At 40.0% G+C, this 25063-nt stretch overlaps 1 protein-coding gene across 1 annotated transcript in view; it reads right to left on the bottom strand.

Moving 5' to 3' along the window:
* Positions 1 to 23757, bottom strand: part of TPPP (tubulin polymerization promoting protein) — a 67911-nt gene extending 44154 nt beyond the window's left edge. The window contains exons 1-2 of the mRNA XM_050891567.1: positions 23716 to 23757; positions 8154 to 8468 (exon numbers count right to left, since the gene is read on the bottom strand). Coding sequence (XP_050747524.1) covers positions 8154 to 8464 — 311 coding nt within the window. The 5' untranslated portion in view covers positions 8465 to 8468; positions 23716 to 23757. The remainder of the gene's footprint in view (positions 1 to 8153; positions 8469 to 23715) is intronic.
* Between the last annotated feature and the right edge of the window lie 1306 nt (positions 23758 to 25063).

The following is a 25063-nucleotide window of genomic DNA, read 5'->3' as shown; positions in this document are numbered from 1 at the left end:
TTGGCTCAAGTGATTCTTAACTCTGTCTTCCTTTACCGTGGGTACTGCTTCATGCCCACAGACTCTGCTAGCAGGCTCAGGGACCTGGGAACCCTGAGGGCAAGCCCTACCAGTGGAAAAGGGAGGCCAAAAAAAGGCATCGAGTATCTCTGCCTTTTCCATGTCCCTTGTCGCTACGTCCCCTGCCACACCGAGCAGTCGGTCCACACTTTTGCTACCAGTCTACTTACAGGAACCTCTCACGTTGTCCTTCACCTCCCTCGCTAGTCTCAACTCCGCTGAACTTCGGCTTTCCTCACTCTGTTCCTTCATGCACGGGCTATATTCCTCCCCCATGGCCTCTCCCCGCTTCCACCTCCTGCGCACTTCCTTTCTGTGTTGGAGCTCAGTCAGAAGCTCCACGTTCATCCATGCTGGCCTGTTGCCATGCTTGCCTGACTTCCTACACACGGGAATGGACCATTCTTGTGCTCTGAGGAAACTGTCTTGAAGATCCACCAGCCCTCCTGGGCCCCTCTGCCCTCCAGGGCAGTTTTCTGTGGGAAACTGAACAGGCCAGGATCTGTCCTTCTGAAGTCCAGGTTTGTAATTCTGTTGCTCCTCTTGCTCACTCCTCTCAGGATCTTAAACATTACAGTCACCTGGTTGCTGCAGCCAAGGCTGCCTCATCCTTTACATCTTAATCATCTTCTACTTCAATCCATGTAAAACAAGAGAGAAAGTCTACATTGATGTTTAACAGTCTAGAAAACACTTGCTTTTTAATCAGTAAAATGAGGTAATTTTGTAACTAACACAGTTTTACATAGCTACTTTTATAAATGAAAAACAGGCAATTTTAAATGATGGTGCAATATGATGAAATTAGGCTAACTTAAAAAAAAGAAAAAGAAAATAAAAGGGTGGGTCAAAAAATCCTCTAAAAACCCACAAGACAAGATCTCATACCAGAGCCCTACTTCTGCTCTAAACCAGTAGAAGTCCTTGTAGTCCACAAGCGGCATATGCCACGAAGTGTAGCAAATACCAAGCAAGCTGCTATATAGTACTGTGTATGATATCATGCAGCATTCTGTATCAGCTGGGAAATGAATCACCCACCACTGTATCTATAGGTTTTCATGTGATGTCTACTCACACAAAAAGGTGTTTTTAAAATCATAATCGGCATGCATCATTAGGGGTACAGAACATACCCATTGTACATGCACAAAACAAGCTTGCATAACAGCAAGTGAATCTAAATCCATCTTTCTTCTCATAAGTGATCAGTGTTTTACTTTTAGAATTTATGCCTCTTGGCAGAAGGGGAGAAAAGTTGCTTTGTTTTTTTTAAATAAAAAGCCTTTCAAGGATAAAGTGTAAAAGGCAACATTACATTTGGCTTCTTGGACAAGGAAGGAAATTGGATCTTAATTTCAACTAAAATAAAGTATAGATCATGTGGTAAAGAACACTTTTCTGTTGTAACTTACCTACATTTCTATCTATAGTTGCATTACTTCACAATTTGCCTGGGAGAGATTTATTAGCACAGATTATGCTCTGCATACCATTCTATATCCACTTAAAACTTATTTCCTGATGCAGACATATTAAAGTACAGAAGTTAACTGTTATGCCTACTTGATGCATAAAGTAGGATTACGCAAATCAGATTCTATGTCACTATTAAAAGAATCTCTCCAGTAGGGAAGTAAAACACAACTTACAACTACAATGTGCTTCATTTATATATAAAGACCACTTCATACCTATTTACATATTTAAAAAATTTGAGAGAGGCTTCAGTAAAATCTCTGTTAAATACAAATTACTTCAGAGAAACCTCATGGAGAGATATTTGTTTTGAATGAGTGCAGATGTCAAAGTACTACTCCCTTCAAACATATTAAGAAAGCAAGAAGCATCATAATTGTTCAATACAAAGAAAAGACAACAATTATATAATAGTTGACAAATGGGGAAAGCATGTACTCATTCTTGCCAAGAGTTATCTTGCCAGCTGCTTAGAGCAAACATTATCCATTTTAATTCTTCCACAGTCTTGCAGCAATGGTGAACTACTGCTGAATTAAGACCCAGCTGGTCTCAGGTGGAAGCACTCCTGTAGAGACCTGACAGATCCAAACTGTGGGAACTAGGCTAAACAGCTGACTCTGCAAGATGTACTAAGGATTGAGTATGGGTGGGACTGCTCAAAAGTCAGGGCACAATAAAGTGTGTTGTGAAGATTCTCCATGGGAACAAAACCTTCCTTTCTCAAAAAGATGGAGGAGAGTTTTCTGGCCTTTAGAACACATGGCTTCCTCAGCAACAAGAAAACATGTCAAAGCAACATAAGAAACTATTAATGGAATTTCAGAGGACAATTATGCTTTTACTTGATCTTTTACCAAAAGTATTTTAGAGGGCGGGGAGTAAGGTGTATTTACAAAGCTTCTGTAGATTAACTAGTCTTCAATAACAATCCAGTATAGAACCACAAAAATTTGTTTAAAATTTAACACATAGTAACATCAAAACAAACAAATGTTTCCATGGAGACAACTACCTAAATAAATGCTCACAATGGATCCAAGGCGTGACGTCACCCAAGCCTGCCTGCAACCATAGTAACATGCCAGTGTAAACAGAAATATTTTTATTTTTCTATCTAATAATGTCATAGAATTAGCAGTTTTATGGCAGTGCTTAAGCCATATTCTTGCAGTGCTGAGTGGTAACACTTCTAAAATAAGAGCAGAGGTATTTATATCAGGGCTATTACTATTACCATATTAACTACATACAACAAGTGGAGTATGTGTATGGCATAGCTAACATATCAAATTTCCCAGAGCAGTTGTTGACCCCAATAAACAAAGAAATTTAAGTTCCTAAGGCAACATGCCAGAATGCTGGTCAGAGATCAGTAACATCTAGTCTTCTTGGGTATTCTGCTTTCCTTAATACAAAACCCCTGAAGTTCTTAGACTGTTGTGTCTCACTGTCTTGCTGGATTAAGAAGAAGAATGCAGCCACATGTTGCTTTTCATACCAAATGCAGAACACTTCTGTGCCCTTCTCCTGTGTCACCAATGAGCTTGCTCTCTCCAAGGCAACAACATTCACTAAACCCATATTTGCACTCTGCAAGCACAATACAAGACACACAGCCTATAAACTTTTGCAACTCTGGAAGAGTAATATAAAAGAAACAGTCAGTTAATGAGGAAAATTTCCAAGAAGGAAGGCAATTGTTTCAGCTACTAAAAAGATACCCAAGGAATTCTCATTCTCATGAAAACCATCGATTTTCAAATACTATTGCATGCTTGCAAGTTGTATGTCTCTAAATTCAGTAGACCGAGATTGCACTATCACTCTTAATTTGCAAAATATAAAAGAAAGATGTCTATATAAGGTTCAGATAGTATGTGAAAAATGAATGCTTGGAATGATCTAATATTACTAAGATATTTATACTAAACCCCTACATTTTAGCACAAGCCTGAGCTACAGGGAAATTGAAGTTATTATCATTACAAAAATGGTAAAATACTATTTTTGGTCCTGTCATGAAAATTTCACATACAGTAATTTATGAAAACCTTCCTTCTCATAGAATATCATTGTGACTTATCCTTGTCTTCAAGTATGGCAGTGAATTTAGGGACCAGTTAAAAAAAATATTTCGTACAAAGTATTTTCAGGCTTCCTTTTTTTTTTAACAATGACATGAGCAGGTTTTTCAGAGGAGTTGCTTCATTTTTGCCATTTAAAGAGAAAAAGCTATCCTGATACCAATTAGCATAAGAGATTTTTATGTAACTTTAAGCAAGGAGCTAGCTTTGAAATGAAAATTTACCCTGCAACCATAGTGTTACTGTTGCGTGCAGTCCAATGAACATATGAAGAAGAGAGTCCAACATCCCAAGTTTTGACTGTGAAACTATAAAATACAGTAAGGAAAGCCTAGTACATAATTGCATTTACAGTTATGTACACTTTTGTTGGTTTTGCTGCATTTTTAATAGATTTCATCCCATAAGATACTGTAAAACTTTGTAATTCACTCTTCACAATTGCTTTTGCTTTTCCAGGTGCAACATGCCTAGAAAGATAACAATATCGTATGAAACGTCTTTATTATACGTTTTTACAACCTAAAAAAAAACATTTTAAAAATTACTTGTCTACTTATTATAGAAACAGCAGTCTATCCCAACTGTATTAATGCAATCCAAATATTTGGCATAAATGTAGGTGGTTTTCCTCTGATCTCTAGGGAGGCAAATTATAAATATTCATACACGTGGCTACTCTCACAAGTGGGCTTTGGCTTTTCATTTCAAGTAATTCCATTGCAAAATTCATTGCTGCTTCATTTCTTGTATTTTATGAGCTGAACAACAGAAAGTTTTTAAAATAGAAAAGCAAAAAAAAGGCAGAAAAAGACATCTATTAAATCAATTTTTAACAAACAACAACTTATATTACAATCCACCAAATTGGAAGGATTTGTGAGACCCTTAAGAATCTACAAATGACTGTTAAACAAAAATAGTTGGGGGGGGGGGGGAGCACCCAATTTACATCTTTTCTTACCAAACAATGCAATTCTAGCAATTCTTCTTTCATGTCTACTACTGTGCATTCTTTGCATTAGACCATTCCTCCTCCTTATCCTAAAGTACATACAAATGTGCTTACTGAAGGCCTTCAGTGGACCTTTTATGCAAGATAAATAGACAAGTTACACTTCAGTCTGACCTGACATCCTCATGCAGAAGGAAAACAGCATTCTACACTTATTTTCTTATTTGTAACAAAGGTTCATCAGAATTTCCTCAACCTTTGTAACAACATAACCTTAACCTTAAATGAACTAATCTCTGAAAGACAGACACATAGTCCCAGCTTTGAAGAAGTATCACAGACTATTCAAAACTTTCAGAAGTTTTGTTCACCTGGTTTGGCGGAGGTGGGGAGAGGGGTGTTGAGTCTACAAAAATGTTCATTACTTCTCAGGATTGAACTGAGAAAATCTCTCCTGCAGCAGAGAAAGTTACCAATCAGAGAATAAAACGCTATCTTTCAGTAGCTCTTAGGTAAACATATCTGTTACTAATTTCCCTGTTACTTTACCCTGACTATCAGCAACACATACTTCCTACCTATTTTGCCAGTACCTGTAGCAGAACAATAAATGAAGCCTGGGAAAGTTAGCAAGATGGCAAACATGGGCTTTATACATAGACATAGTAATTCATAAAATCCAAAGAATAATTCTACTAGATCAATTATTTTCTAGTGTTTGAACAACACGTGCCATTGTCATAAACTGTAAGTATAGCTGGCTAGAAAACAAACCCTGCTAAACACGGTGGCTTCCCAGTAATAGATCCAACAGAAATCCTGTTTGGAAGTTCTACCAACACTGCTAGATGGCAATTGTAGTTGGATATGACAAACATCTCTTCTTATCTCTGGGTGTGCTCCCTGGCCAGACTACAATTGCCAAGATCCACTAGCCCCATCTTGCTGAACCACTATGGCTGACCATAAGAATCCCAGGCCAAAGTCCATCTTGTGAGACGCAGTCTAGCTGAAGAACCTAAAAACAACAGTGAAGTACAGAGCCTTCTGATACCCATAAGCATAACTCTTATTGAGGCATGGAAGCAGTACTCTGCACTTTCTGGGGAGTTGGACATTCTTTTATAGTGTTTAATGTTTTTCATTCAACACAGATGGGGAAAAGCTTGGGTTGTCAAAAAACCTTAGTGCTCTGCTGGGAAAAAGTTGCTTGTAAAATGGAAATGAGTAAGAGTTTATTTTGTGAGTATGCCTGTTTTGATGCATCACCAAATCTATCATTATCCTTTAGCTTAGGGTTAAATGTGAAGCAAAAGAGAAAGCAAGGAAAAGCAGTTGTCTGAACATGCTCGAGAAACCCTGTATACTCAGCCTGTGCATAAGCCTCCTAAGTTACAACATATTACTAACACTTGAGTAACTACAGCCATTAAATCTTCCCTTGTTAAAACTTAAAATACTATATGTGAAATAAATGTGATCTAGACTAAAAAGAATTGCTGACATATGCTCTCAATAATAAAAATGTAAAAAAACCAACGCAACACTTAAGAAAATGTGGAAATATACCTACTGAAAGCACGCACATGAAAAAACAGACCTTCCTAATAAAGACAGCAAATCTCAGCTATTGTAAGTTTCCCTATCTGCCGTTTAAGCAATATTAATTTAAAACTAAAATAATTTTAAAAGAGAAGAATATATAAAATACATGTTACACGTAGAGGTGAGGAATGAGCAAGTAATTAATAAACAATTACAATAAATTGGATTTGATGCAGTTATCTTCTAAACTACTAAATACTAGATAGAGAGAGGAAAAGATGCCGTGCTTCTTCCAAGAGAAATGACAACACTTCACAGCGGTCACAGGAGAAAGGTCTGAGAAACTGCTGAACAGGCACCTCCCCACAGAGGCAGAGACAAGAAGCCCCGAGCTGAGCTGAGACTGCTGAACAACCGCAAGGGGATATGCTGACATTCCCCTTGAGCATCAGGTCCCCACCACCTCACAACTCATTCCGGCAGAACAGGACTGGATTCCTTCTACCCCAGCAGGCACCAAAACTGATACTTCTTTGTATCTGTTAACGTTGCACAATTGTTTATGCCATATCATGGGGTTGTCCTACCACTAACTTGCCCAGATACTGACATGAGAAAGTAGTGCTAAGATTTATTATTTCATGTGATGATAGATACAGAAAAATTTTTAAGTCGGTGAAAGCCAAAGAAAATTTGAAAATAAATGCCAGCATTGTCTGTCATAGATCAAAAAAGAAACAAATCACCCTGCAGCCTAAACATCCATTTCAATTAAGCTAGTTCACTGACAGCATACCTAACTGGCAACACAACTTCCAAAAAAATACAAGCAGGGACTCAAAGAGAAAGTGGACTGATACAAGAACAAGAGGGTTGGAGTGTGCATATATAGTGTTTTCAATTGCCTAGATAAGATCCCTGAGGAGAAAAGAAACAAAGAAAGAAAGAAATCAAATAACTAATGTCATTCTAACAGTGCACGTTACACTGGACAGCCTTTCATGATCAAGGGCCTTTTCTTCTCTGCCTTTCTATGCTTTGATGTACTCTAAAAGGTCAGTGCTTGTAGCAAGTTTTTCCAACTACCCTCCAAAGCAACTCAGTTTGCATGTCCTCCCCAGCATTACACCACAGTAGTTGAGAGCACAAGCCAAATAAATGTTCCTACAAGCACAATTAAGGGACCTTCCTTAAAGCATGTTCCTCAACACTATGAGGCATGAGACAATTTAAATAGTTACTGTGGTAATAAAAAGCAGAAAAGACAAGGCTATCAGATCAGATACCGGGGGAGGGGGAAGGTGAAAATGATCCAATTCTACACATAAAGTGAGAACAAAAAAATTATTTGGGGTTTCATACAGAATGTGCCAGAACAGTTGAATGTCTTCCCTTGGATTTGACAAGTTTCTGGATCAAGCCTGCCTAGGTTTTCAATTTGGGAAGAAAGTTTCACTAAAGCTCCAGTCTGCTTACAAGAATAAGCTAGGAACACTAAGATAATCCTAACCAATTAATCACAGCCATTGGTCTGCATCACAAATTCAGCATCAGTTTGGCATGGCCCTACACTTTAAACTTGAATAGGTGTTGTGCTGGACATCAGGACTGTTGTTAGGATAATGGCTTTCAGTACATATCTCACCTTAGCCTCAGTACTCTGAGGCTAAGTTTTGGCAAGATGTAAAACTACATCCTGACTTTGTTCAGATACCCTTCAGGAGACATTCACACCATTTACTGCAGTCAAAAAAAAAAAAATGTGTCTGGAATAGTCTGCATTTGTCCTGATCACATCATACCTCTTTGTACAGCATAACACCTGTGACACTGAAGTCAGTTTAAGATAGCAGGACAGAAGCTGAAAGCTGTATCTTCAGACAGTTTCATAAAGGAACAAGAAAGAGATCGATTGTGACAAAGACATACAATGCCTCACAACATCTGTAAGCAACAGAAGATAAATTTAGATGATATCTACAAAACATGTTGGGGAGACAAGGAAATGATGACAGAAAGGAACTTACTTGATTTTACTGAAGACAATGTCAACATCTGTGATTGTCACGTTCTTCCCATCTATCACATGACAGTCCTTACATAGCTTTGACCAGTTCTTCCCATGCATTTCTTTTCCTGTGGCTCTCGTATCACCATGGATGGCAAATTTTCTAAAGGCTTCTTCCAGAGCACTTATTTCTCCTGCCATAGCTCCCTCATGGGAGCTGTTCGAATCATAGGATAATCGTTTTGCTGCTCGGTCCTTTGCTGGATCTGAAGGAGACTTTGGAGGAGTCTTATTCACAGGTTTGGTCGACTTCGCTTTATTGTCAGCCATTGTGCTACAAAGAAGAGGAGGGTAAACTCATTACATTAATTTGCACTAGTTTACTTTCTGTTAAGCTACAGACTATAGTCCATGTCACAACATATGAAGAATAAGTGGTCTATAAAGCTAGCAAGAACTCAGTGCCCTCCACCATCAAACAACAGTCTGTACACAGAACTATGTAACTCTCCCCATCTAGAAAAAAATTCTAGCATATTAAAAAAAAAAAAAAAAAAAAAAGGCAGGGAAAGAACATTCCAAAATGGGGCACAAACCTAATTTCACTGTCATTATATCAGCCAACAAGAGAACACTTAGTGTTTGTTTGTTTTTTTTTTTAAATGGCAATCACCACAGTCACTCTACTGATTTGAATAAAAGTATGCCCTTTACATTGTAGGCATTACTACCTACTTTTATTTCTGAAGGAAAAATAAACAGCCCTTTATTTTCTGGACTGTGGCTTTTTAATTATTTTTTATTGAAAAATGAAATATTTTAAAAGTGCAGCAAAAATATTAGTGTTATAACCCTTATGTTATATAATGTAAGGGCTAAGAAGTAAGGAAGCCTCAGAAATGCTTGGACAAGTCTCTCCTGTTAACAAAACCATTCATTTCTCAAGTTCATGCCCAAAGAACTGTAGGTGTGGAATTCATTTGGAATCAACACATCCATGCTGCAGCAGCACTGAGAAGGGATGTCATTACCACAGAGGCCAACTTTCAGATTACCCTATGTTCATGGAGGATAGGTTTGCCTTCTTTTAAAAGAAACCTTAAACTGAGCAACAGGACACTAAAGTTATTTTCAGGTGTCTTCATAAAGAAAAAACCCCTAACATGCCAGAGGCATGCCACAGAAGCCTTTGCCTTCTGCCCATCCACTCTTAGCTTGGCAGAAGTAAGAGGCACTGAAAAGTCTAGTGACAGGGTGCACTGTGTGCCTGTCCCAACAGCTGCATGCAGACTGTTGCCCAGACTCACATCTGTGGTGCTGCTACAAACTTTAACCCATAAAGAGGTGCTTCAGGTATCAGAAGTTTGGCAAATACTGGATAAGGGCTGGAAATCCCACTATACTTACCTTGTCCATTCTTCTAAAGTCACAGCTGTACGTGGTACGTGACTAACATATGCAAAGATTGGTATGTATTTCTAGTTAAGGTTTTATTTCTGCATCAGATAGAAAGTTCTTTTGGCTTATATACTGTACCTCAATACAAACTCCTCAGCAGTGGAAACAATTCTAAAATTCTACCTCTTTCGATATTGCTTAACCTCTGTCACTTGAGCCACCAAGGCATACTCTTTCCTGCATGCTGCAACAGAACTAACCATAACTAACTGCTATGCAGCAGTTATTGTTAAGCTTCATGATTAGAAACAACGTTTTAATAAAAACTATACTAAAGGACCTTTGTCCTTTACACTTGAGCAAATGCAGCATGGCCAAAGCACTACTGTCTACTTTGAAAACATTCAAGTAAATGCTTAAAAACCTTGTTATATCTTAAGCCTGGGGATCCTTCTGTTTTGTTTACACTGTCAGCACAAGTTTTGGTCTACAAATCAAAATGCTAAATTAAAATTAATATGACAGGAATTTACTAACTGTAGCCTGAGAGTTATACGTGCACCTATGAAATAAAAAGAAAAGCACAGAGGGGGAAAAAGTTTGAAAATTTAAAGTTCACTAAAAAGTTAAAAATGTAACCAATTCCCATTTCTATTTCCTTTGCACCCCGCCTGCTTTGCAAAGAACAGCAATTTTACCTGAATAAATTTTTCTGAAAGTCTCCCAACACTGAAACTCCAAAACAATAAGCACCCACAGTAAATTGTAACCTACTACAAGTATTACAGATACATACATTTTTACCAAAATAGTGTCTAGATCAGTCTAAACTGATTCATCAGGCTACACACATTCTTTTGCTATCAAAACAGTGGTGAGAGAACATAAGAAGAAAACAAAAACATTGCTGACACAATCTATGCAAAAAAGAATTATATTAAAAATCAGATCATGAAGATCTATGATCTACCTCCGTTCTTTGAGGAAGCTTGACTTCCAAAAGCAGAAGTTTCTTCCAAGCTTCCCCCATTTCAAATCCACTGGAGCTGGAAACTAGAATCAGAAATTTTCCAAGCTAACACTAACTGGCGAAAGACAGGCAGACAGACAGTACACATCAGCAAAAAGCAAAGTCTGTATTTTAATGTCTGTATAGGATATTAAAAACCAAAGTTACCTCCGTAAGCAAGTAACAGGACAAAAGAAGGTGTAGATGTACAGCTCATATAATTTTGCAGTTTTATCTTGTGCCAAATAAACCTTCCAAGAGATTTTCAGGGATAGCCCCCTCTTGCTCTTAGCAATTCTGTCAAGAAGCTATCTATACCCAGTGTGAATATCCTGGAAAGATGCAACAATTGCACAGTTTACAAACTATGCGTAAGAAAACATCTATGCCACTCTGTCTCATCTGAAATTAGAAAAAATAACCACATGCCTACATTTTTAAGTATCTCCTGAACAAAATCTTTCTTTAGCCAGTGCCAGTGCCTTGCTGGCCAACTTTGCCTAATCCCATGTCACTCATAACCATAAAACTCAACTTTGCACAGCACAGCAGAAATGTGTTTTAAAAAGCAACTAGTGATTTCAAATCATGAGCTGAAACCCACACTTGAAAGGGTTCTGATTTTCTGAATCGTGTGATTTTTAAAATAACTATATTATTTTTTGTCCATACTACTGTCTTATACCGTCTTCAATATGATAGCTATATCTATTGAAAATATTTTTTACTTACTTTCAGTTGCTAATAAATTAAAAGTTTATAAACTTGGTATAGGAAAAATGCTTAAAGAAACATATTTGGCCTTGAGAAACATAGTTCACTTCTAGACTTAGTTCTCTCAGACATCAATAAATGAACTTTGTATTGGGGTGTTTTGAGTAATTCTGAGCCAGGGGGAACAGGACACACTCTATAGAAAAGGCTTCAGTTTTGAATGGTGAAATCTGGTATGCAAAGCAGACTCATTTCAAAGAAATCCTCACCACCTAAAGCAGGTGGTCAAGGACAGATTAAAACTAGGGCTCTACTGTGGTTGCCAAAAATTGTCATGGATACTCCTTTTCTTGTTGAACCATAATTACAGTTTACTTGTTAAAATCCCATGTAATAGCATGAAATTTACTAAAAAGAAGCTACCTGGTTTATGAAAATACTGACCTAGCCTCAACTTAAAATTTTGTTCCTTAACACTACAAACAACACACTCTGAAGAGAAATATATTCATTAATATACTATATTAGAAGGTAAAGAATTGCACAACACAGGATACGAAATCAGATTTTTAATGGGGTTGGCTCCATTTAACTTTTTTTAGTGATTAGAGATGAGGAAGGAGATCATGCCATGTTGAAGAAATGATCTCTCAAAGGGAAATACAGAATAAGCTGTTTGCCAAAAATTCTAGATCAAATGCAGTTTTGAGTCTTCCTTACTGTCCTGGTTTCGGCTGGGATAGAGTTAATTTTCTTCCTAGTAGCTGGTACAGTGCTGTGTTTTGGATTTAGTGTGAGAATAATGTTGATAACACACTGATGTTTTAGTTGTTGCTAAGTAGCGCTTATCCTAAATTAAGGATTTTTCAGTTTCCCATGCTCTACCAGCAAGCAGGTGTACAAGAAGCTGGGAGGGAGCATAGCCAGGACAGCTGACCCAAATTAGCCAAAGGGTATTCCATACCATAGAACGTCATGCTCAGTATATAAACTGAGGGGAGTCGGCCGGGAGGGATGGATCGCTGCTCGGGCATCGGTCAGCTGGTGGTGAGCTGCCTTTTTTTTTTTTTTAAATATTCCTTTTCATTACTATTATTATTATTATTATATTTTACTATTATTATTGTTAGTATTATATTTTATTTTACTTTAGTTATTAAACTGTTCTTATCTCAAAAAAACCCAAACCAAACCAAAAGAAAACAACCCCATCCAAGAAAAGACAAGTGATACACAATGCAATTGCTCACCACCAGCTGACCGATGCCCAAGCAGCAAGCCGCCCCTCCCGGCCAGCTCCCCCCAGTTTATATACTGAGCATGACGTTCTATGGTATGGAATATCCCTTTGGCTAATTCGGGTCAGCTGTCCTGGCTATGCTCCTCCCAGCTTCTTGCACACCTGCTTGCTGGCAGAGCATGGGAAACTGAAAAATTCTTAACTTAGGATAAGCGCTACTCAGCAACAACTAAAACATCAGTGTGTTATCAACATTATTCTCACACTAAATCCAAACCACACTGTATCAGCTACTAAGAAGAAAATTAACTCTATCCCAGCTGAAACCAGGACACCTACCCTTTTTTCCCTAGACAAAGGAATCAGAAGGTGCTTGCTAGCTTCTGCTAGAAGTAAAGATTAGCAGTAATTTGGGGAGGGGCCACAGCAGAATGGTAGATGGAAGTGACAAAAGGAAGTGACTACTCTATCAATTCTAAAATGCGGTAAAACAAAATTAAGCCATTGTTCAAAAGCACAAGCTGCGTAGATGCTGACTATGACAATTACAGCTAACCAAAGAAACGCCTTTCATCACCATCCAAGAAGTCTAACATGCACACGGTTAGATAATACTACACTTCCAGAGCCAGCAGACGGAAGGAAGGCAGGACTAGCCACCGATCCCATCCTCTCAAAATACTGCTGGCTCCAACCTAGCAGGTCCACATGACCAAAAGCAGCCATGCGAGACATTAAGAGGTTTAAGCAGATGCTAGAGTTCAGAAGGCTTTGTGAAAGAACAACTGTCCCAAAAAACTGGAGTTCCAGAAATCCACATAATATTTAGACAACTAGGTGTTGTGTTATGAACTGCTATAGTCTGTGTCATGTAATACTCCTTCAGTATCATGAAAAACCAGTTCTTGTCCCTTCTCTCACTCTGCAATAGGCAAATAATACAGCACATTATACAGACAAATATCTATACAGACAGAGATTAAGCTAGGGATCAAACTGACTGAGGTCATGACTAACTCATGCTAAAATAGACTGAAAGTGCAGATCTGTGTTCTCAGCACATGCCTAACCCATTAGAAAAAGTTTTCTCATATCATCAAACTTCCTTTCAGCCAGAGACTACAATATATGCTCATCTGCAGACAGCTGAGAGAATTCCCCTAGATAAAGTCACATATTAATCTGGATTCTTCAAAAAAATGAGGGGACAAGCAGCTATTGTTTCCGTGAATTCCAGTTGCTGATTCTCTATAGCTGCATGAATACCAGGTACATAGAAATAAGCCCAAAGTCTCAGTACTGACCAACTGTCAGCTCTACTGAAAGATTTATATTAATTTACGCTCTCTCACTTATCCACATCCTCTCCAGGTGTCAACATATCGCAGGAATTCTGGTATGGCTTTGATTTAGATTTGGGGGAATTACTCTTAGAAGTAATCCATCTCTCGGCACCAACAAGGAAGACCTGAAGACTTACTAAAACCCAGAATATTTTTGCCAACAATTTCAGAAGCTTATGCAACTCTACGGAACATGCATGTATCCTACCTGGTCAGAATTCACTACAACACCTTCCCTGCCCTGTCCCTGAGAACTAATGCATGGCTAATTTGCTCAGGAAGTGCAGACAGCTCAGTATTAGTAACAGAAGTTAGCATCACTGCCATGCCACAGACAGGGAAACCAAAGCAGAGGAATGAAGAAACATGTCTGTTCTGCTGCCAGAGTTCATAACATAATGAGGACCCTGGGACCCGTACTCTACACTGCCTTAATTATTAGACCACATAAAACAGGTACATGATTGTATGGAGTGCTCTGAAGAACCAACATTCTCTGACTCTATGGAGGAAATATAGTCTCACTAGCTGCAAATGTATTAACCCAGTTTACGATGTCCACACCAAAAAATGCTTTTCCAAAAAAAATCAACAGGAATCTAGCAAAAGTGTGAATGCCTAGCTTTTTGGGCTATACCATGTACTTTCTCATCTGCTTTGTCTAGCTTGCCTCTAGCATGCTAGGAATATTCTGTCCCAATATAAGTTGAATTGCTTTCATTTGCAGCAAGTATTACAAAACCAGTTTTTAATGGAAGTCGTCTTGCAGCATTAACTGCCACAGAAATGAGTAAGAGTGTATTTGTCTAAGACAGCACAAAAGACTAGAATACCACAGTAGATACTTATTACAGCCTCAGATACAATCCAGTTAATAGAAAAGGCAGCTTATTTCAAAACTGTTTGTTCTTTAGAATATTTACCAACCAAGAATTGTCTAAAACGAGGTCAAAAGTCCTGTGAACTAAGGAAAACTTACAGTTCAAGCTTTTTAATGGCTGAAAGCATTCAAGCATCAAGCAGACCTCTGTTCAGGAGACTGCTGAGATTGATGAATTTGGAGAAAAAGATTCAATAGCACAATGGCACAGTCGCAATGCATTAATGGTATTACTAACATCTACTCTTTCCTGTAATGCTCACCTTTGCATATGCCAAACGTATTTGTCATGCACAACCCCTAGCTCCATTGCAACTTGCAACACAACTCCATGCGACCCCAAAGTTATGTTTACACTGAGCATCAGGGTCATCCTCTAGCTAAAATCCAAAGCCTGCAGTGCAAATTCCTCATCTTGAGCCCAAAGACAGTAACTTGGATAAAATAGCCCTAAAATGGAATATCTGCTCAAGTTATCAGTCTTAGCCCTGATCCCTCCCTAAGTTCTTAACCCCTTGTACCATTTGCCCCAGATAACTGAGCAGCAAAAATCTACAAATTCTGTCCTTGACTTCCTTCTGTTCTGCAATTCCTTTTGCTGTTGTTTTTACACAAAGTCCAAGGTTCTGCTTTGCTTGCAGTCACACCATAGAGCTTTGGCTACAAGGTAGAGTGGAGATGGTACCCTAACTGTACCCTAAATATCCACCAAGATATAATCCAAAACAGAAATTCCCCATACAGTCTGCAACCTGCTTTCCACCCAGCAATTATGTTGTACATTTTGCGTCCATGATCTGTTCAGTGAGAAAGGCAAGTAGGTAATCCACAGCACAAACCCTAGACTTACAAGCAAACATACTGTTCTACTACCTGCAAAATGGCACCAGCAGGTAAAAAAAAAAAAAAAAAAAAAAAAAAAAGTCTTTTGAGCACTCTATTCCATTTTTGCTAGTCCTTAAGCCAAGTATGAGTATTCAGGCTTTCCAACACTCTTGCTCTTTGTAACAGGTATTCAGACCAAAAAATTCCCTAGCTCATGGGCAAATTTCATCCAACTGATCTTCCTTGCACCCTCACCTTCCAAAGGGGGAAAATACAACAGATTAATCTGCAAAAGCGTCTATACATCTATTTAGTTGGCCAAGAAAAATAAGATTCTACATTCAGTCAGACAGCACCTCTCATGCATGTGATCACATCAGACATTTGAATGAATGCTCAAGAAAACAGTAGCCAGGAATCTACCTATTTTATTGAGAACTAGAAATAGAGTAGGGGGAAAGGAGAGAGAGGGTTGGACCCTTTGCAATGCAGTTAACACAGCCAGCAAGTTGAGATGTCTGGTATTACATAAAGATTTGAAGAACCATATGTTGTTAACATTAACAATTTTACTTCTGTTTTAACCTCACAATAAGCTTCCTATTTCTGCACCATTCTCTTATAAATGCATCAGCCTCAACCTCTCCACACCTACATTCTCAGCTCCTCAGCCTAGCCAAACTACCAGCCTTCCTAAAGATATTTCTTAGATGGTCTTAAACGTAAAAGGTCATTGGCTTTTAGAAAATACGCATACTACAAAGAATTCTGCCCACAGCCTAGTAGTTTTATGTTGTTACCTGTTTTTACCTTCCATTCTCCTGCTAATCCTTCCTGCACATCAAGTGTTGGTAAGCATGCAAGTGCTTAAGGTGTAATTTTTATCAGAATCTGTTTCTGCACTGGTGGTAAAACTTATCCGCTGCACCACAAATAGTTGCCATCCAAAATTTCTTAACACTTTCCAGCCAATCCAAGCAAAAAAGAAAGCAACTTTTCAATGAGCATCAGAGGTGCTGTTTTTATGAGTGAATTGGATTCATAACATTATCAAACTGTGCAAGGCATTTGAATTTGTCTGACTGCATCTGTTTTATTTTAGTACTTGATCTATCTTCCCCATGTTTTAAAAATGTTACAGAATTGCAGTTAAAGGGAATTCTCATTTACTTTCTGTCTGTAATTATTTATGCCAAATAAAACCAGCAGAGACAAAGTACAGCAGATGGAATCTTTTTCCCACATTTTTGCATAAACATTCAAGCTGAGGAAAGTGATAAACAGCTGGAGAAATGCAACATCCTCCTAATAATGCTTTAGACAATGCTCTTAAAGCTTCCCTTAAGCTTCCTCTTCCTTCACAGCTATCAGTAGGAACCAGAGTTAAGTATTTCTCTTCCGAGTTCTGCTGTGGGCATATTTCTCCACATGTGATGCTCAAGTGAATGAGAGCCATCCATTTTCCCTAGCACATAACACAGAACGAAAATGAGCAGAGAACACTGCAGACCAAGCAAAGCTAACACAACTCTATCGACATTTAAATCCATCTTTACTTAAAAAAAATTAAATCCTTTCACAGGCTTGATGAGAAACTGTATGGCTAAACCTGAAGTTCTCTTAAGAATATACGTGCATCTAGCACTATGGACAAGGGCAAGGCTGGCTAGATCATACAGCTACATTAAGACCTTCAGCAGGACACACACAGAGTAACAAAAAAGGTGGTTACTCAAGTTGTCCAATGTTTCTGCTTAGCAAAACAGTATTTCAGACTGTGATGAAGTTACATATGCCACTAAAGGAACAACCTTATAAAACACATTATCAAGGACAGAGATTATTTTGACTGCTGACAAATGGCTGTTACTGTTCTATTTCTAAAAAATATTGCTATCCGCCTACATAGTTACTGCTACAGTATCACTTATATACAAAACTAAGTTTAGTTCTTAGTAAATTACATTCCTCCATTCCAAAGAACCACTTCATAAAATACTACCTCTTTATATATGTATAAATGAAGCATCTATACACAGACACATACGCCTTTATCAGCAATAGTTCTATTAGAACTTTTTTCTTTTAAAAGACACATGTTCACCTGACAACACTGAAAACTACACAAAAACTCTTTACCTAACTAAGTAACTCTTAACTAGCTCTACAATATACTGTAATACCACCATGTCACTTACACAAGGTTTCAACTATGAAGGTAAAAGCATAAACACAGGCATCCACCACACATTTATGTACTGGTGAACTCTTATTGTGCATTTTTTTCCATTATGCAACTATCCCATTTGAGGATTCCACTTACTAAATATTTATCCTGAGCTCTGCTGGGCTGCTATCGTTGGTAGATGAAGAAATTATCTGGACACAAATATTCTGCAATTCCACACACAGGCAAGGATACAAGCCAGTGTCTAGAACAGCCTTCACAGAAGAAAGTGAATACGACGCTGATTAAAGCACAACAAAAGAGGAGCCTCAACTGTTTAGATGAGGTAATTTTTCACAGTGTATCAAAAAAAGACTTGGGAATCACAGATCCAAAAAGACCGGAAGACAACAGTTGATCTCCGCAGTAGTCAGTCATACAATTAATTTACAGCTCCAAATAACATGCTGGGCCTATCATCACTTCAGGATTAGTTGAGTACAGGTTCCCCGACTTGTAACATTACAATTGCTTAGCCTCATTTCTTCATACACTATACATTGTACCCTCCCACCACCCCCATCCAGAGCAGACTACTAATCTGAACTTCCACAGAACCCTTTCAAAATATTTCTGCAAAAGCCATGAGTAATGAAGATCCACTTCATGAAAGGAGATCAGAGATTGCACAGCAAGATCACTTCAAACACCAGTAAGATGGGAGGCTTTGTGTACCACCTATAGGTAAAAATATCAAGAGAACCAAGTTCATGCTATTGACAGGGATAGAATTAGATCAAAGAAAAATTGAGCTAACAGAGACTTAGAGGCCTTGAAAGCACTGTAAGATTTAATAGTCACAAAGCATCAGCTCTGATCAAAGAACTGGAGATGGTATAAGAGCTACAAAATCATGAGACAAGATGTTTTACCATGAGACACAAAGAATTCCACCAATGTAATTTGTCAGGTTATTGAAGTCACTTGAGTGAGGTATCCAAATACCTTTGTAGAGAAACTGCATCACATACTAAATGGCTCATTACTGTCAAAGATGTAAAAAAACTCAACAGCTGAGAATTCAGGCTACACCAATGCAAATTAGAAATAAGACTTCCTTAGGGAGAGACAATCAACCATTGGAAATAGTAAAGGTAACTTCCAAGAATAGCTGCAAACACTTCACATCCTGACATCTGCACATTAGACTTCATTTAATACAGAAGATACACTTAGTCAAGCATCTCTGAAAGACAGACTTTTATCAAATGTATGTTATCGGTCACAGATAACTAACTGAAAATAACTAATACATGAGTCAGATTAGATTGTCTAAAGATCCCTTAATGTTCTTAATGTCTGCTGCTTCAGTGTTGTCTGAATCCAAAAAAATAAACTAACTTTTAAGTACAGATTTCTTTCAACTACCCACAGCTCAGGAAAAATAGGAGGGGAATACTTCCCTTGCTAAATCATCTATAAATTCTTTCACATCTATAAGCTCCTGTAAGATGACCCGTTTAGGTAGTGGTCCTTCCGATAGTGAAATTGGATGAGACAGGCAGACGCAGATTTGTTTTTAATTTACAAATAAGCAGAGTCATCAACAACAGAAGAACGCTTTTGTAAGCAAGACCTCTTAGTATCTGAATTTCCATTGCAAGAATTTCCTTAGCACTGATCCAATAGAACACCATTCCTCAACTGTGCATTTAAGAACTTGTTTGAACTAGGGCTGCATCCCTCGAGATTCAAGCAAAAACTGTTACATCCTTGATTTTTTTTTTTTTTAAAGTTTCTCTGTGCTCATTTTGCCGAATGCTGCAATCTTTGAACACTGACACACAAGCATATTCTTGAGACTAGCCAAACTGGGCAAGAATTAACTTCGTAAGATTATTTAAGACAGTTGTACTGCAGACTCATTTTTGTCTTTTCATCTGTCACATAATGCACTAAAGCTTTGGTCTGTATACTCTTGGTTTCTAGCTCTCGGTTTTCTATCCAGGACAAGGTAAGTTCATATCACACACTCAGGACACTACAAGGCAGGGGAAAGATGAGGAGGAAAAGAAAAAGAAGAGGGAACCTTAAGACAACTGGCGAGAGTAAGAACCTAGGCTTCTCCACATCTGCCTTAGAGTCCTGACACAGTTAAGATTCCCTCTTAGCAGGAGCAAACTGAATTGCCCACCCACTACACATAACAACTAACAATAGAGAAAAACTTCCCATCTGTTTTGATGGACGTACCACTGTGAGCCAAGAAAAATGACGAGCACAAAATCAGTCTTTTCTGCTCCATCAGCACTTAAGATAAACACCCAGTCAGAAAAAGCGTCCTGAAACCTGAACAGGCTACATGTACTTGTCCTGTACCACATGTGCAGGCCCTGTGTACTTAAAGACCATATTTATATTGGGGTATTTTACCAATAACATCCTCTCAATGTACGGTTACTTTCACTACTATTTCAAAGTATTCCAATAACCAAACTACATTGCAATGGGAAATTCTTGCAGTACTTCTATGTATGGGCAATTTGGGATGGGCAGGGTGATGCACTCACTAAGAAATTTCTTTCTGCTGAAAGTGTATTTGTTACTAAGTATTTTTGTGGGTTTGGGCACATGAGGGAGATGAGAGGAAGAAAGAGTTAAAACTGCTTATAGAAAACATTGGGGAAGAGGCAAAGCAATGGGATTTTTCCTGTATAACGCTTTGATTTTGAAATGAAAACTCCATTTCAAAATTTTTTAATTTTGAAGGTAATTTAATTTAAGGTAATTACCTTAAATTTAAAGAATGGTACAAATTAAGTAGCCTGAAAATAAAATGTTTCATATCAGGCTGATGCAAATTTTTTAAATTTTATTTCAACTTTCAGCATTTAGTCAAGTTAAATACATTTACAAATCCTCCAAAACCAAGCCATTATTCACATGTCCCAAGAGTGCCCTTTGATACCAGAACTTCCCTCAGAGAACTGTGCGAGTCTTACATTAAGTTCCATAATTCCCTTCGCTCTAATATACAAGAAAGAGAAAATACATAGCTGGCTAACGCACACACATGTACCAATGTATCCTTCTTAACAACAGCAGCATTCCCTTTTTTGTACCCCTTACAGTATCTTGTTCTGTATTTTGGACCATAATATTTTGGGGGCCAGGCCCAAGTTTTTGTTCCATGGTTATATTGCACCTAACACATTAGTTAAGGTCCCTGATCACAGCTCGAGACACTATGGCAATACAAACAGTAAGCAAAATATTTCTTTTCAACTAACTGGCAGAGGCACCTAAAAGCACTTAAACCCATAGTAGTCATGCCAGTACGGCAGAGAAACACTAGGGGTAAAAATTATATACCTGCATTTAATTTCAGTTACGCATGGCATAAAAATGGTTTTCAGAGGGAGAAAAAAAACCCTGTTTCTTGCTTGCTGAAGAGTCCATTTCATTTACGCAAGGGCTGCAAGCAGTGTGCATGTACAAATAGAAAGGACATGACATCATTGAGTGACTACACCACAGGAAAGACTGTTCTTGTTATAAGTTTTTCTTCATACAGTGATACAGGCTTGTGAATACAGTCACATTCTCACACTGAAGACTTACATAATCAAAGTATGCAAAGCAAGAAAAATATCTGATATTATTTTAATTGGCAGAGCAAGTTATCAAGTTTAAACATTGTATGGTTTATTCTCTAAAGCATTCTGAGATATATTAAGTACAATTAATTGCCTCTACCTATAATCAGAATACACTAATCTTAACATAAATTGACATAACTGCCTGCCTCCCTCCTTAAAAGTCGTCGTGGTTTTTTTTTTTTTTTTTTCAAATTAAGCTCAAGGTATAAGAAGTAAAAATAACTTCTATTATACAGCTGCCTACAGAAAGTAACTGGAATGAATATATCTACTATAAAAATTAAATAAAAAGACATTATTTTTCACCACAGTCAATCCACAGTTTAAACTGGGCACAGAAACAACTACTTGCTGGATGTGTATTTCCATTTATAAAAATCTTTTCTTACATTTACAGGGGTCAAGTACAAGCACTGCAGGAGATTCCTATGTGAACTTTATCTGCAATTTGATCCTTGCATGGCATGCTGTCTAAGCATTACACTGTACTATGATTTAATACTGGACATACACTTCAGCAGTTACAAATGATGGACTATTTAAAGGCATATGACTGTGACCCAGAGAGGTACAAAAGCATTCAAAACAGCATTTTGTTTTGGTTTTAGGAGGGGTGAGGTTGAGTTGGGGTAGGGCCTGTAAAAAACATAATTTGAAAAAGTGGCTCATCACTAAAAGATTAAAAAAATGGCCATTGCATTTTAAAAATAAATAAATTGTATATGTTTGATAAGCAGTCATGCTATTTTAAACCTGAGACTATGAAAGTATCTCTCCATTTTTTCCCCAAGTTTTCACAGCACTAGAGGAAAAAAAAAAAAAAAAACCCAAACCTTAATGTTTGATTATCATGCTAACACTTGCCAACCTTCTAAAGCATACTATTTAATGATACTAGTTGAGAAAACAGTGTGAAGGCTCAATAAAAGTCAGTGAAAACAGTCTCATATCATGTGTTTTATTTCAGGCTGGGGGTTCATTTTGCCTCTCCTTTTCTTTTTAAATAAATATAAGCAGTTATGCAATCCTCTGTAAAATCTGACAGAATTTCCCCCCCTAAACCTGCTCATGTAGACCCTGCAAAACATGAATAGGGAAATTGCTTGTCAGCAGCATCCACTGCAAGATTCAAATCTGTCAACGTTTAAGACATACACTTTTCACAGGTGCATTCAGCACCTTGTAGCACACACCCAACTTCCCCGTGGAAGAATTTCACCCAGGTACAAAAGCTTTTACCCAGGATTGAAGAAATACTTGCAACCGCTGCTGATTCGGGGGGTGGGCTAGGGTGGGTGTATTTGTTTTCAAACTAGCTAGCCGGGGTCGCAGATTAATTCACAGGATTCTGCCTCATCCTGTTTTTCACCCTAGACTACTGTACTTGGCTTTATACCGCGGGAGTTACACTGCAGTCCCTAAGCAGCGTCCCACACCTGATGCCGGTTTTCCTGGAGGACGCCATATAGGAGCGGTTCCCGGAGACAAAGCCCCCTCAGCTAGCGCTTGGGCATTTAAAAAAAGAAAAGGCAAATCGTCTTTACCCATCAGTCTCCATAAAAGGGGACCGCTCGCTCTGCACAAGAACACGAAGAAGCAGCTGCAGCGGCTGAGGCTTTGTTGTCGTCTCTAGATAACAGCTCACAGCAGAACATTCGGGGTGCGCGCAAGGTGGATCCTTCCCCCAGCTCCGCCGGGAAACGCCCGCGGGCAGAGCCCGGCTTGTCAGCCGCCCACAGCCAGCCACCAGCATCGCCCATCCATCGAACCTGCCACTGCAGTGCCGCCGGGAGCCAGGAAACAGCTCCCCCCTCGCCCCGCACAGGTTGCGGCCGCGCGTCCCCTCCCCGATGGCGGCGGGAGGTGCGGCTGCCGGGGCCCATCCCGACGGGCAGGCAAAAAGGCGAGCAGCTCTGCACCGAGCCGCTCTCCCCGCCGTTCCCTTCCCCGGGGCTCCCGCGGGAGAGCAGGAGGGACGCAGAAGGATGGGGGAGACAGCGAGGGGTTAATCCTGCGGAGGAAAGCAGCTGCTGCTGCCGCCGCCGCCGCCGCCTTGCCCGCAGCCCCCCGCGGACGTTACATAACGGCAGCGCGCAGGCTGGGCGCCGCGCGCCCCTCCGGTGGGGGCGGGCCGCCGGTCGCCCCACGGCACCGGGGGCCGCCAGCCCGGGGCAGCTCCGCCAACGCGCCCGCCCCCTCACCTTGCGCCTTCGTTAACCGAACAGAAATCACTTAGCCAGCGCGCTAAAAGGGAGGGAGAGGGCAAGAAACACGCACGCACACACCACCCACCCCCAAAAAAAGAGGGGCTTGTCTCGCCCGCCCCGCAACGAGGTGCCCACTCACCGCCGGCTCTCGAGGGGCGGCAGGTCCCGCCAGCCCAACCTGACACTCGCCTGGGCTCCGGCGCTATCGGGAGCCCGCGTCAGGCCGGCGCGGCGGCTCCGGCAGGCACCGCCCTCGCTGCCCGGGCATTGGCGAGCGCCCGGCACCGCCTGCCCGCCCCTCCGCCGCTCGCCCCCATAGGCCGGGCGGGCTGTCCGGCCGGCGGCCGCTCCCGCCCCCCGCGGAGCCTGAGGTAATGAATTACCGCAGGGGCAGCTGCTGCCTTTGCTGCCTTAAATGGCTGGTTACGGCTGGCGGCGCCTCTGCCCGCTCCGCCCTGCTTGCTGCCCGGTGCTCGGCAGCAGGTGGGCAGGGGCAGGTGGAGGGGAGGCCGGGAGGCGGTGGCTCCCTGACCGCTTCCCCTCGCCAGGAGCCAGTGACCCCCGGCCCCGGCTGGCGCGGGAGTCGAGGCCGGGACCAGCGGCTTCCGCCATCTCGAGCACCCTGTTCCCCCGTCCTGAGGGAGACGCAGGGACCAAGGGGCGCCACAGTCCTCTGTGCCTGCCGGGCTCTGGCAGGTTTGGGTCTGGATTGGTGCTGGGCTGCGCTTTAAGCTGTGCTTGTTGACGTAAAGTAAATAAAAATCACGTAAAAGACTGGGCTGTGCAGTGCAGTAGGCGTTCCACAAAACCCTGCATTCCCTCAGCTTGCCACTTGCCTAGGAGCAGGCCTAGTGTTGGCACAGCGGAGAGGTGCAGCCACTAACCTAATCTGGAGCAATATCTCATCCAAAATCTTAGAGCACAGAGACAGTTCAGGAGTCAGCAGAAATCTAATGAACTGTTGTGCATCCTCATTCATGAATTTATAACCAGACTCCAATGACCCGGCAGAGCTTGGTGGACCGTAACTTGATAGCTGCTGTGCTGGAATCAAGTTAAAACAATCTGTCTGCAGAGGTGAGGGAGAAAAGCAAAAAGATCCAGTTAATGTGCAGTGGAGTCCCAATTTTTCAAAAGCAGGATAGATACATTGCTAACTTTTAAAAATAGCCATATACCTATACTTGCCTTAAGATGCACAATAATAATTTATAAAATAGTTTATAAACTCTTATTTCTGTATCTTAAGGCAATTATTGAAATGACCCAGAAGGTCATAAATGCTTTAGGGCTTCTCCATATTAGGGTTGAGTTTGGCTGCGCTACTGATGAAGGTTTTGTGGTAGAGTGTGGCAAATGCACTTGTGATCTCTCATGAGAGCACAAACCAAAATCATGTGTGGTTTTTTTCCAAGTTTTCTCTTTTACCATGTGGACACAGGAAACCTACCCTTTATGAAGCCTGAGCTGGCTTGAGGCCCAAGAAG

The sequence above is a fragment of the Gymnogyps californianus genome, chromosome 2, assembly GCF_018139145.2.
Source record: "Gymnogyps californianus isolate 813 chromosome 2, ASM1813914v2, whole genome shotgun sequence".
Taxonomy (NCBI): Eukaryota; Metazoa; Chordata; class Aves; order Accipitriformes; family Cathartidae; genus Gymnogyps; species Gymnogyps californianus.
The sequence above is the reverse complement of the archived record's forward strand: the minus strand, read 5'-3'. Positions and strand labels throughout refer to the sequence as shown.